General features: G+C 37.9%; 1 protein-coding gene across 3 annotated transcripts in view; it reads right to left on the bottom strand.

The window, feature by feature from the left end:
* Positions 1–7,454: 7,454 nt before the first annotated feature.
* col5a1 (procollagen, type V, alpha 1) overlaps positions 7,455–13,233 on the bottom strand; it is a 74,109-nt gene continuing 68,330 nt past the window's right edge. For all 3 annotated transcript variants that reach the window (XM_063478176.1, XM_063478177.1, XM_063478178.1), the window contains exons 65-66: positions 10,056–10,289; positions 7,455–9,813 (exon numbers count right to left, since the gene is read on the bottom strand). In XM_063478176.1, coding sequence (XP_063334246.1) covers positions 9,667–9,813; positions 10,056–10,289 — 381 coding nt within the window. In that variant the 3' untranslated portion in view covers positions 7,455–9,666. The remainder of the gene's footprint in view (positions 9,814–10,055; positions 10,290–13,233) is intronic.

Genomic DNA, 13,233 nt, shown 5'->3' with positions numbered 1-13,233 from the left:
TCAGTCCCCTCGAGAAATCTCATTTCTACTAGGAAACTGAATTTAACGACCTCCCAGATGCTGCCTTCCCTCATGACGACAGCTGAGAAGAACAAAGGAGATCCACGGGACAGCAACGCTAATTCATCCCCGGCATGCTAATGATAACCGCTGACAATTATTTGAATATTATTCTAAATCCGATCCAAACTCATGTGTTATTTACCTGCTTTTCTGCAGGGAAAACATCACCGGCTGTGTGCTGTGTATTTACACATCAAACATCTCCCTCGCCTCCCCGTCGCTGCTTTCCCTTTTTTGTCTTCTAGTTTTTTTTTGCGATCCATCTGCTCTTAGCATCGGTTTTGCCTCCTCTCTAATCCTTTTACGTGATGTTTCTCTTTCCCTTTTTTATTTTCTTGAAAACTTTGGCTCTCTCCCTCTCTCGCAACACAAAGTACAGCATTGTGATTATTGTCTGGTAATCATCTTAAAATTAGACCATGGTAGAAATAATTAGTTGTGCAACATCTGCTGGAATACATAAAATGAGTTGAAAGCCAAAGTAAAGGAAATAACTGCATAAATGGCACTATGAAGCAATGAACATCCAGCCCTGCTCTGTGACATGCATTAAAATGCTGAGCAGGCTCAGCTTGTTCCATCCTGCAAAGAAGATTAGATCTAAGACAGTTTGAAAAAGGGTTCATTGTTGGGAAATCAATCATTGTTTACAAGTCGAGACAGAAGTACAGACATGCATGTTGACCAGTGAGAAGATCCGTTGGCTCTACTGCAAATCGGTGTAAAGTTGTTCAGATTTGTCATCTTTATTCAATAAAATGATTGGTTTGAAAAGTATGAAACTGATGTAAATCTTACGCTGTGGCCTTAATGGTCACCAGGTCTCAACCAGTGTGGACACGTCCGGTAGATTTTGGACCGGACGTGTCCAGACTGTGTCAGACAGCACTCTGTCTCACCAAAACACCAAATCTGTAGGGAATATCTGTAGGGAGGATGGTGTTTCATTCATCCATTAGAGTTTCAGAGACCTTTCAGAAGCCAAAGAGTGCTGAAGTTTTTAAGGTGACATTTGATAGACCTCCGCATTGCCAACACACTTGTTTTATCCTTCAATTTGTCACCAGTCTTCAGCAAAATTACAGAACACAGATTTCTTGGCAAACCCAGATGCGATTCACAAACTTTGAATGTTTGCAGAATACTTAACACTAATCAGCAGAGCAGTGAAACAAATATATACAATTCTTCAGACTGCAGTGGCTCCTATTCTGCCTCTGCACGCCCACACAGGTGCTGGAGCGCCATGTGGGAGTGTGCAGACTATGTTTGAGTGGCATGTTCCAGACTCCCCTGACATTTTTTTTCAAGATCCTGTTTTGATTGTTTGGGAATAAAATATGTGGTTTTAAATCCTGGCAGATTTGTGTCATATGTGTGCATAATTTTCAAATCCTCTTCTATCCTAGCATTCAATACAATTCTCACGGCCCCAGTCTGCCGGTAGGCAGCATTGACTGTTTAGTTTGGGGTGTTTATCTGCTGCTCCGCTGAACTGCTGTTGGGGTTCTAGCACAGCTACAATTATTGGCAAGGTGGTGGCAGAAGGAACGCTGGGAAGCAGCAAAGGTCTTAAGTTGGAGAAACTATATTTTGCTGCTATTGACAACACTAAGATGGTGTCACTTCCGTACGGTGGTACTAAAGGTGTTGGAGCATTGGTATTACAGCTAAATTAATTTTGCCACACATTTGACTGTTGTGTTAATTGTGGAATGCAAAGCCGCGGGACGTAACAAAACGTCGGTATACTATGCCCCGGGAGTGAGAACGGGCTGAAAGTACTGTGCAAAAGCCACGTGTCACCCCTCATTTCTTTATTCTGCTAGAAAAATGGGGGAAAAGATGCAGCACATGCATGAGGCAAAAACAGGGTTTTTATTCTTCTAACAACCTTGAAAGTCAGTATTTGGTATGACCACCTTTATTCTTCAACACAGCCTGAACTCTCTTAGGCAAACTTTCTTCTAGTTTCTTTAAATAGTTCCCCAGGCTTCTTGAAGGACATTTAAAGCTCTTCTTTGGTTGTTGACTGCCATTTGTTGTGTTCTCTGTCAAGATAATCCCATCATGCTTCAGTAATGTCAAGTTATGAGTTCTGGGCTTTGTTGTCATGTGTTTTCTTTTTTTTCTCCAGGTATGTTTTTACTGTGTTAGAAGTGAGTTTGGGATTATTGACATGGTGAAAAATGAAGCTGTTGCTAGTCAGATGCTTTCCTGATGGTATTGAACTTTTATTTTTCTGTGTTATAAGATCCCCAACACCACTGGCCGGAATGCAGAGCATCTACCATGTTTTACAGAATGTAGACACTCACAGTTTTACCAATCTTCTGACCTCCTGCAAACATTTTGACGACCACTTGAACCAAAAGTTGGATTCATCACTTTTATAAGATGGGTTGCCACAGATTTGAAATCCAATTCTTGTATAAATTGGCATACCTGAGCCTTTCCTCCCTGCTTCCCTTTCTGAAGAATAGTTTCCTGACAGGAACCATTCCACATGCATGTCTCAGGATTTTTTCCTATTTCTTAAGGACATGCCCTCCACTTGTAGAGTTTCTTCAGACTTTTTTTAGGAGCACACTGCACACTGTGCTGAGATATGCCAAGTCTTTGGCTCATAGCTCTTTGGGAATAACTGTGTTGGTGCAAAAACATTATTTTATTCTTGTCTACCTGTCTTTAGCATTTTTTGTACATTCTATTAAACTAAAGAAATTAGAAGAAAGGATGTGTTACATTATGGGCTTTTTTATGTTTCAGTGAACTATAGGTCTGTGTTTTTAAAAGGTTTAACAAACATTTAAAAAACAATTATTTCTCTGAAGACAATCAGGTAGGAGGGCTGGATTGAAAATGAGTGAAAAAGCCAATGTCCAAAGAAAAACTGAAAGACCTTCGGAAAGCCTGAAGAACTATTGTTCAAGACAACTTTGAGAAAATTCAAAGAAAGTCTGGCTTCGTGGAAGCAAAATAAAAATATATGAAGGGTAGCTCAAACCTTTTGCATGGTACTAGTCATAAGTAAAGCTGAGATGAAGTTGAAATCTATCACGTGTAAGGATTTAATTGAAAAGCAGACCCCAAAATGCTGGCAGGTGCAAAACAGAAGATGATTTGAATAGGACTCCTGGAGTGTGACAACAACAGCCACTGCAAGCTAAACAGGATAAAAACCAAACTAGGGTACAGAGAAAAAATCCAATGAGTAAAAAAGGAGATTAATATTAAGGAAAAGTAAAAAAAAAACAAAATAAAAAAAACCCACATAGGGCACACAAAAAGACAGGAGGCTGATAACTTGATGAACTGCCAAAGACTAAATGAACAGACTAAATACACAGCAGGGAGAAGGATAATAAGACACAAGTGAGCTCACAGGAAGACAGAAAGTGAAAAAGTATAACAAACCAGATGAGGATATAATAAAGAAAAAAGGAAATAAGAGAAAGAGTAACATACTGCACTCACACAGTTACTAAAAATAGGGAAGAGAAGAAGAACAAAATATTTGTTGTTGTTTTTTTTTTTTTTTTCAGCTACAGAGACAAAATCTCACATTTTTCCCTCAATGTCTTCCTTAAATCTTTGAGAATCTTTATCCCTCTTAAACTGCGACAGGGTACAAACACGGCAGCGATAGCCGAGAACTGCAGCTCCATGTAATGCTTGGGTGGCCGACGCTAATCACATTACAGCACGCACAACCTGAACTGTATGGCCATTCCTCAATCTCAAAGTCTATTAGAGCAGAAAAGCCTGTTATTAATATTCCAATATGTCAGTGCCAGTGTTGTAACACTATCTCATTCTAGCTCCTCTATCTGATTCGTATGTAAGTAGGTCAGCAGTGCAGGGTCGGGCGATGAATGGGCTCTGTTAGCTGAAAATCCACAGGCTCAAAGCAATTACACGTGAACACGGGGGTTCGGTCCCAAATTTCGCGTTTAACATCTGGCTTTTGACCCTTTAGCTCTTCCCCAACTTGCAGACCAAACATTAACAGCACCCTTTAACAATGAATAATTAGCCTTTAGAGTGTTGCTGGATTTTTCTTTGTATATATTAGGATCACTTATAAGAATCTAGAGGAAGGCCTATCCTCAACCCGCACTTCACATCATCAGTGCTACACACACACACACACACTCACAAGTTTCTTACTAAGCAAGCTATCAGAACAGAGGAAATGAAACTGGTTGACAAATAACTGCAGCTGGGAACAGTTTGCTAGCAAAACAATGAAACACATTTACAGTGTTCAGATTTAGAATGGTGTCCTATTCCTGTGGGATGCCTCAGAAATGACCTGCAGCAGTCCCAGACACAGGCACTCTTTTGTCACTGAGTGAAGCACTAACATACAGAATGCCAATAAATCCTCAGCGTGCCAGTTGTTCCAGCCGGGCTCAGTTTTAGCGGCTATACTTTGGTTTATCCAAAGCAGTGGTTTGTTTCCCATGAAATATGATTATAATGTGAAGAATAAATATGAAATAGTTTGTACTCCATACATCTTATAGAAGCGTCAGTTATTTAGCAGATTCATACAAGACTCTAAATATGTTGTGCTGTATTACCACTATAGAGCATGGGCATCACGCATATTTTAAAGCTAAAATCTTTGTAATATTACTATTAGTTGCCCATATTTCTCCTAAAGAAAGGCAATATAAAGTATAAGCCTACGTGTCATGAGACGGAGGACAGGTTTTGAAACTAAAAGGCCTGATTTGGCATAGCAAAAAGATCAATAATGAAAATAAGACAATAGGAATGTATAATAAAACCAACTAAGAGGATGACATAAAATACACCAGGAATTCAAGAGCAGGATCAGACTATATATACATTTCCACATGTCTGTCTGTCTGTCTGTCAGTGAGCCTGTGCAAACTGTGCCCGATGTGGACTTCTGGTGTTGTTGCCCATCTGCTTCAAGGTTTGATGTGTTGTGCATTCAAAGATGCTCTTCTGCATTGTGATTGTTTGAGCTACCATTGTCTTGGATATTGTTTTCTTTGTTGGACCATTCTCTGTAAAGCCTAGAGATGGTTGTGCAGGAAAATCCCAGTAGCTCAGGAGTTTCTTAAATATTTAGAACAGTCCGTCTGTCGTTAATAACGATTTGGCGTTCAGTCACTTAAATCACCTTTCTTTTCCATTCCGATGCTCACTTTGACAAAAAGTGAAAACAATAAGCACAATCACAATAGACGGAAGAAAAACAACAGATGCTGAAGATTAGCCTAAACTCAATCACAGACAGTGAAGCACAGAAGGCATAAGCACACAAACACAACAGAGGGAAAACAGTTTGGACACAATGGGAAAACAGCAAAACAGAAAGAAGAATAATTTTACAATCAAAACAAGTCCAAAAATACCAAAATAACTGTACTAGAATAATAATTCAATCAAATATGAATTTAAAACTCAAAAGCCACACAAAATCCTAGAACTGTGGTATCACTGTTTAACAGTGACAAGCTTGTATCTTGCAACAAGCCAAGAGAAGAAACAATGGAAACTAAAACAGAGTGTAATTGGTTCAGATGTCAGTGAATTGCTTGAAGTTTCAGTAAAGCAGTTGTTCCCAAACTGTGAAGCTGACCCCCCTGGTGGGACAGAGAGCCATTGCAGGGACGGCGCTGACAGTCAGGGTAAATGTGTGGTGGAGCGAAGCGAGCACAAAGTGTGCAGGAGGGGCAAAGAGTACGCTGATGGGACTTTATTTTACTTACATTTCAGCTTTGATCCTTTAAACTACAAAAAAGGAGAAGCTTTCCTCTGAATTTCATAGGACACAAGCTAACTTGGCACAAAAAAGGTGAAATTACCTTTACCATAAAGTAAGTAGTTTTACTTTTAAGTTAGTATAGTTTATATTATTGCTTAAGTCTTACCTACGTAGAAGACCCAAGGATCAGAGTACTTCTTAAAATTTCTCTGAGCTGATTGACCTGAGCTGCTTTTGCATCTTAAACAGCACACCTCAACATTTGGTGCTACATTTCTTTCACTATGCACTTCCTGGTCTGCAGCATTGCCCCAAGCACCTCTGCATGTCCCAAATCCACCTTTGCATCCATTTCAAATCTCACCACATCCTGAATCCACCCCTACAAAGGTTTCACAGGGCCTGTCACCCTCGTGTTGCTGTTGCAGTCTTTGACACATCACCTATTGCCATAATTGGAGGGATCTAAAGGCCCTATGTGTGGCCCTCTTATCCCCAATATTGTAAAAAGTTGGGAGCTTAAATGAGGAATGAACTTTTCGCTTTGGTTTTGCTGCTTTACTCACCCAGGATGCTGCCTCAGTGGAATCCATGCATTCTGATCGTCCCGAATCTATCCTGTAAACACTGCATTAAATATTGATCACGGGTATCATGCAGAACAACTTTTTATTTATTTATTTATTTATTTATTTTTGCTGCGCTAAGGCTTAATGCACACTGTGTGAGGTTTTCTTCCTAATGAGACATTTGAAGTGCTGCGAGTCATCCTCACCACCGCAGATTTGATCAAAGCTTTGGAGATTATTGAAATTAGTGGTGCATGACAGGCTTTATTATAATGATCACCGAGGAAGGCTTACATAAAATACACACAGCGGTTAATGCACATATTCCTCCGCTTGTCCTGAAAAAGCTGCAGGGCGAAGTAGAAAAATCTGCTGGAAGTGATAGATGTACACATTTTCGGTCCAAAAAAAACAAACAAACAAAAAAGCCTAGAAAGGAAGTTGGTTCTTTCTTGGAGGCATCAGCAGGGAATAATCCACGGATGACCGTAGCTGTGATCACCAGAGGCAGCCTTAGATCTTGCCTTTTGTGAAGCATCTGTGGAGCTACAACTGTTTACACTATTAAAAACATATTGTACTTTACCTGTTGTGTAGCTTAAACAGACATCCCTAAGGACGATCTCTCACACACACACAGCCCACAGCTCCGTAAACAAGAAAGCATGGCTGCCTCAATGAATGTGTCAAAATGCTTTGTGCCTGGCTCCATTAAAAAGGTGCTCTCATATTGTGTAAAAATAGATAGCATGTGGAAAATAATAATAACCTTGCACGTAAAGAGGGCGCCTCTTACACTTACACTATGGTATCATTTAACATTTATTTTTTTATTTTAAATAATACAATAAATATACTACAAACGAACATTGGCTTTGGTAGAGTTACAAGTTCATCAGTTTCTCTCCACTTCACAATTGTGGACATGACCTTTTTTTTTCTTCTTCTTCTTTTTTTTCCATCTGTAGCAATGAAAAAAAAAAAAAAAAAAAGCTAACGTATCCTGATGAATAACACATGGACCGGAGATCATGCCACGCTACAAAAAAATCATAACAAGAGAAAAAACTTTACAATTTCATGCATACAGATAGGTTTTAATGCTTCAAAAGACATACAAGAGTGGATGGCCACAGTAAACTTGGATTTATTGACATAAAAACCAATATATCTTCTATCCTCTGATCCTTACACAGGTTTGACAAAACTGTGAAAAACAAACAAACAGAAAATCTACAAAATGAAACAAAGACAAAAAAAAAAGAAAAAGAAAAAAAAGAAAAATAATGGCAGCATCACTGCTGGTTCTGGAAATTTACAAAATAATTGTTTGTCCTTTTTTTAAAAAAAAAAAATCATTATAATTATTATTGAGAGCGGAGTGTTAAATTTGGATTTACTGCATCAAATGAAAAATAAAGCCAAAGATCTACAAGCATATTGAGTTATCTTAACAGAAAAGGTTCAAGTCACATATTTAAAGATTTTTTTTCTCTTTTTTTAAAAAGGAAGCCAAAAAAAAAAAAAAGAAGAGCTGTAACAATTCTGTGGTAGATACTAGTGGTCATAAGCATAAAGAGTGCATAGTTTGAACAAAGAGCAATATTACAATAAGGGCAAAAAATTAAAAAAAAGAATTATAGACCGATAGGCAAGTTTTGACGCTGCATGAACAAACCGTTCCATCTGGCTAATCAACAAGTTTCTCGAGTTGTTTTCCCATAACAAAAAAAAAAGAAAAGAAAAGAAAACCTTTGGTGGAAGGACCTTCTAATTTGCACTGTATCCATTTGGCCCAATTGCAACATGTCCATCTTTTAACCTAGTTTCATGTGGCACATATGATCAAAAAAAAAATAAAATAATGCAGCGTCACAGAGCATTGATACGCAAAGCCAACAGCACCATCTTAGATTCCTCTCGTCATTTCCAACATTTGTTACAGACCCATTTCTTATCTGCGTGGTCCGCTGAAGCAGGAGATAACATACGGTACCATGCTGCACTGATCTCAGAGTGGCTATGTATGGGAAACAAACAAAAAAATAACGGCATGCATAAACCACCACTGGATGCTCAAGCGAGTCAAAGGGGCTGGTGGCGATGGAGTTACTCTCAGCACAAGTTTTCCATATTTCAAACACAAAACTAGAAAAAATACATAGCACCACAGAAGAGAGAGAAAATAGCACCTAGGTTTCGATTTCTTTGTGTTTTCGTTACAATGTGACATCATCACCATCATCATCTCCCACTGCATAGTCAGATTTCAGGAAACGTGAAGAAGGCTTTTATTAAGTTAAGAATATTGCCACCAATGCGGGGTGTTCTGTTCAGAGGACACAAAAAGGAGGAATGTTTTTTTTTTGTTCTTTTCGTTTTCTGTCTGCAAATTAACTGTCACATAATAACAGAGCTTGTTTTCGTCCTTTATTTCCATTTTGTTCTTAAATTACAACAAAGGCGTGCTCCACAGTTGCAACAAGACAGGACTCACCACGGGGTTGGGTTTGTTTTTTTTTCTGGATTTTGATTTTACAAGTCGAATTCTCTCACTTTTCTACAATTTTGGATGTCGTCCACACTCTCCTACCTCACAAATATAGAAAGTCACATGCATGTTTTGAAGCCAGAAGCAATAAAAGATACCCAGAAAAATATACAGAATGTACTTACAAACATAAAAAAATCATTTATATATATTTATATATATATATTTTTATATATATATATATATGTATGGCCCATCCCAAGAGAATGGGGAGACAATTATGCACAAACAAAGCTCCCGTAGTGAAATGAGCAAACAAACTGAGAAAAAAGCAAAGCCAGGGAGATGAAGGAAAACATGAGATCAAAACTAAAGCAAAGAAAAAAAAAGAGCCAAATCAAATGGAGTCCAAGGCACATAGCGCGACCGTCTGGAACGGCTGCGGCTCTCAAGGTCGCCTTCGTTGTTTGGAACAAAAGTGTGGTGACATGGGGCTAGGTTTTTGTGTGTGAGTGAACTGTATAGGAAGGAGGATCTGACATCCAGTTTCAAAACTTGCATGTGATGGAGAAGGCACACTGAGGTTTCAAGGTTATTTCCTCTGTTTCCTATAAAAAAAAAATTTCACCGCATTCTCAACTTGATTTCATTTTACTTTATACTTGTTGCTTTTTGGAAAAAAAAAGTAACGTTTTTCTTTTACAAATAGAATCGTCCTATTCTTTTTCATCAATTGTTTTTGAGAAAACAAAAATATGCTTTTTTTTTTCTTTCTCCATTTGCTCAGTTAAAAAGTCTTAGCCGATGAAACAGACGGGCCCCACTTCGAATCCGAACTTCTGCGTGGAGCCGCCAAAATCGTTGAACATGATGTCCACAAATGGCACCTGTTCCACCTTTGGTGTGTTGATCTCAAGTACTGTCTTTTCATAGCCCTTTTTCAGCTGTCAAAGAGAAAAGACACAGTGGGGTTGAAGAATCAGTGTGCGGAAAATATTCTTTTAAAGCCAAAAAAAGAGAAAGAAACACCACACACACACACACACACACATTCGCTGGACTCCTGCTCACGCAACGACTACAAAGATACTCAAAGCATAATTTTCCAACAGTTTCCATCAAAGGAACCCAGCTTACCTCCCAAAAAACACACACCCACACATACGCACACACTTCCCTGACTTACCGCACAGCCATCAACTAAGGCGCGGATGTAGGGGTTGTTGTCATAAGACATCTCCTCATCGTTGGAGCCCAGGAAGCGGATGGCCTTGTCATAGTTGTCCTGCTCCTGGTCGTGCCATGCCACCGATTGGTAGCAGTTGTATGTCATGTTCTGCCTGGCTGCTGCACTCAACAGCCGCAAGAAAGTCATCTGGACCACACCGATGGGATTGCCCTCGGCATCCACATAGGAAAGCTGCAAAAAGAAGACATTTCCATGTTTACACCATGCAGTTTCCTCTGTCACCTGGAAGCATTTTTTATGTGTTGACTGTTGAAAATTGTGTTGATAAGAGGTGCCAACCAGACAAAAAACTTGATGTGCCATTAATATATAATATGACTCAGCATATAGACCTAGTAGAGCAATAAGGCTGGCATTCATCAAAATTAGTAATAAAGACCAAAACCAAGTAATGCTAATGTCAGTCTAATACTAAAGACATTTCATTGTTTATTACCTCCACCAAGAAAGTTTTGTTTTTTAGGTGTTCACAAATATGTCGTTCTTTCTGTCTGTAAACGTGATAGCTTGAGAACCTTTGAATGAATTCTCATCAACCTTTGTAGCGGTGTAGAGTGGACTAATGTTAACAGCCCATTAAAATTTGTCTTACATCCACCGAGGTCGTCAAGGTCAGCTTCATGATTGATTGGTTGGAAATTGAGGAAATTAACTTGATTTAACTATGATTCTTTCAAGTTTGGTGTATATTATCAATATGCAGAAAGGACCAAGCTTTAAAATGTCACATCCTACCTCTGACCTTTCCTTCAAGCTCAATAGATTGATCTGAAGGTCAATGTGATAATTACAATATATAGAGCAGTAAAACTATGTTTCTTACTGCCATTGTTTGTATTGATAACATCTAGGCATATAGGGATTCAAAATATCACATTACTTTGGATATCTAACCTCTTCTTCAAGTTCAAATAAGGTCAAACTTTCATAAAATGTCTTTTATCTTTAAAACTATGCTAAAAAATTCTACTGCCTTTGTTTTTATTGCCAACATTTAGGAAATGATACTGTTATATGGGAATTATAGAATAGAATAGAATAGAATAGAATAATCCTTTAATTGTCCCACAAGGGGAAATTTGGTTGTATCAGCAGCAAAAACACACATATACAAACAGAACAGGACACAGAACAGAACATAAATACTATATTATAGTTTGCATCTAAATATCATGTCACATTTGACCTCTGACCTCACTTTTACATTTCACATCAGCCTTTCTTTGAAGCTGACTCCAAAATGTGTGATAAACTTAAAAAACAACTGTCAAGTTAGTCATAAGTATACTGCAGTATAACATTATATAATAAGCTCAAGTTATAAAAGTATCTCCCCAAAATGCTGACTTTAATTAATTTAATTAAATGTAAATTTTCCTTGTAATTTTGTTACATAAGTACAATGCAAATTTAATGAAATCTGGTTAAATGAAATTCACTTGATTGGTACACATTCAGTTTGTACCGAGCACATTTTCCTTAATGATTAATTATTTGAATAAATAAAACTTTGACTTGATATATTTCAGATACATTTTACTCAAAATTACTGCCTCGTGTGTTTCGAGAGTGAAGAAATCTTTTTTTTTTTTTTTTACTGTTATTTCAGTTATTTACAAATCATGCCCTACTCCTACATATTGTTTGTGTAATCGAAGTAAGCATCTATCATGCTACCCTTACTTAATTTTTTACTGCACTACAAATTTATCAAAATATGTTTAAAAAGAACAAAGAAACAAAAAATGTAAAATGTGTAAAAAAACAAAACAAAAACAGCAACAACATTAAACATGGCGCCTAAAATGGAACCAATCGAAGAGCCCATGCAATTAGTTTACTGACAGCATCCTCTTACAATCAACAGGCTACTTATGTGTTGAATAACAGACATGACCTTAATTTAGATGTTAATTTGGCCCCACCAATGTATGAATGTCGCACACACAAGTGCGAGAAGAACAATGGAGAACTAATCTGTCTCCCCTGTTCTACGCCTTTTGAAGGCTTGTTGTTTAAATGCTTTTCAGCAGCACTTGACAAGCTGACTGGGCAATACTCCAGGTGTGACAGAACAACATCAATCATAACAGAAGCAGGAACATACACGGAGCATTTCCTCAAAATAGCAATGCCCTTTCCCATTTTGGAGACGATGAAATATCAAACCAAGACAGGGGGTAATTTAGTTTTTAGTGACCTATTCAGCTGAAATCCCATCTTTGGACAGGTGAAGTGCCTTGACATTACCAAGAGCAACCTTACTACCGAATACAATATGTTTAAATCTTTGCAAAAACAGTCCCAAATACAGAGCTGTCGTTTTTACTTTAAGTTCTTAGAGCATCTGTGTTGTGTAGTTTTATAAGAAAAGATCAAAAAGCACATATTCAGCTGCAGTTCAATACACATTTAGTACAATTTTGAGTGTTTATAACAGCATCGCTATCAGGCGTTAAACACACTGTGCTTATTAGTGCTTTAATTCATTGTTGGTTTGGGTCTTTAATGAAATCTGCTGACGAATAAAAAATTTAATTACCAGCCTTATCCTTAAGTAACGTACAAATATGTGTAAATTTTTAGAAGAGGAGGATAAGTGCAGAATATTTCCAAGGCCTTATGCCCGGGAGCTGCACTGATGTTCAAGGCTTAATGCGGAACAAATCTACCTTCAAAGTATAAAAAATAAGCATAACTAAAGAGCTCATTTAAATCGTAATTGTGTGATTATGTAAAATATATAAGCGATACGAGCAAATTATGGTAAAATCATGAAAATGTATTCTCGTAATAGGAACTATGTGGCAGTAATGATATGTTAATTGCTTGCTAATTAGCCTATAATTAACCCAGCATCCCTGCTTTTCAGGCTCATGTTACAAGAAGGAAAAAAAAAAGTTGCATTAAGCTGATAATAGTAATCCTGACTGACTGACAAGACAGCAGATTTTGGAAGCAGTTGTATTTCATTTTAATGTCCGTAAATGACTATTTGCATACCAACCAGCAGGAATCCATTAGATCCACATGATCACTTTGTCTTTCAGACAAACAGGACTTACTGAAGATTCATGCACATGCGGATCCCTTCCATGCAGCCAGAGCAGCAAAC

Source organism: Pelmatolapia mariae, linkage group LG7 (genome assembly GCF_036321145.2).
Source record: "Pelmatolapia mariae isolate MD_Pm_ZW linkage group LG7, Pm_UMD_F_2, whole genome shotgun sequence".
NCBI lineage: Eukaryota > Metazoa > Chordata > Actinopteri > Cichliformes > Cichlidae > Pelmatolapia > Pelmatolapia mariae.
Note: the sequence above shows the minus strand (reverse complement) of the source record. Positions and strands in the feature narration are given on the sequence as shown.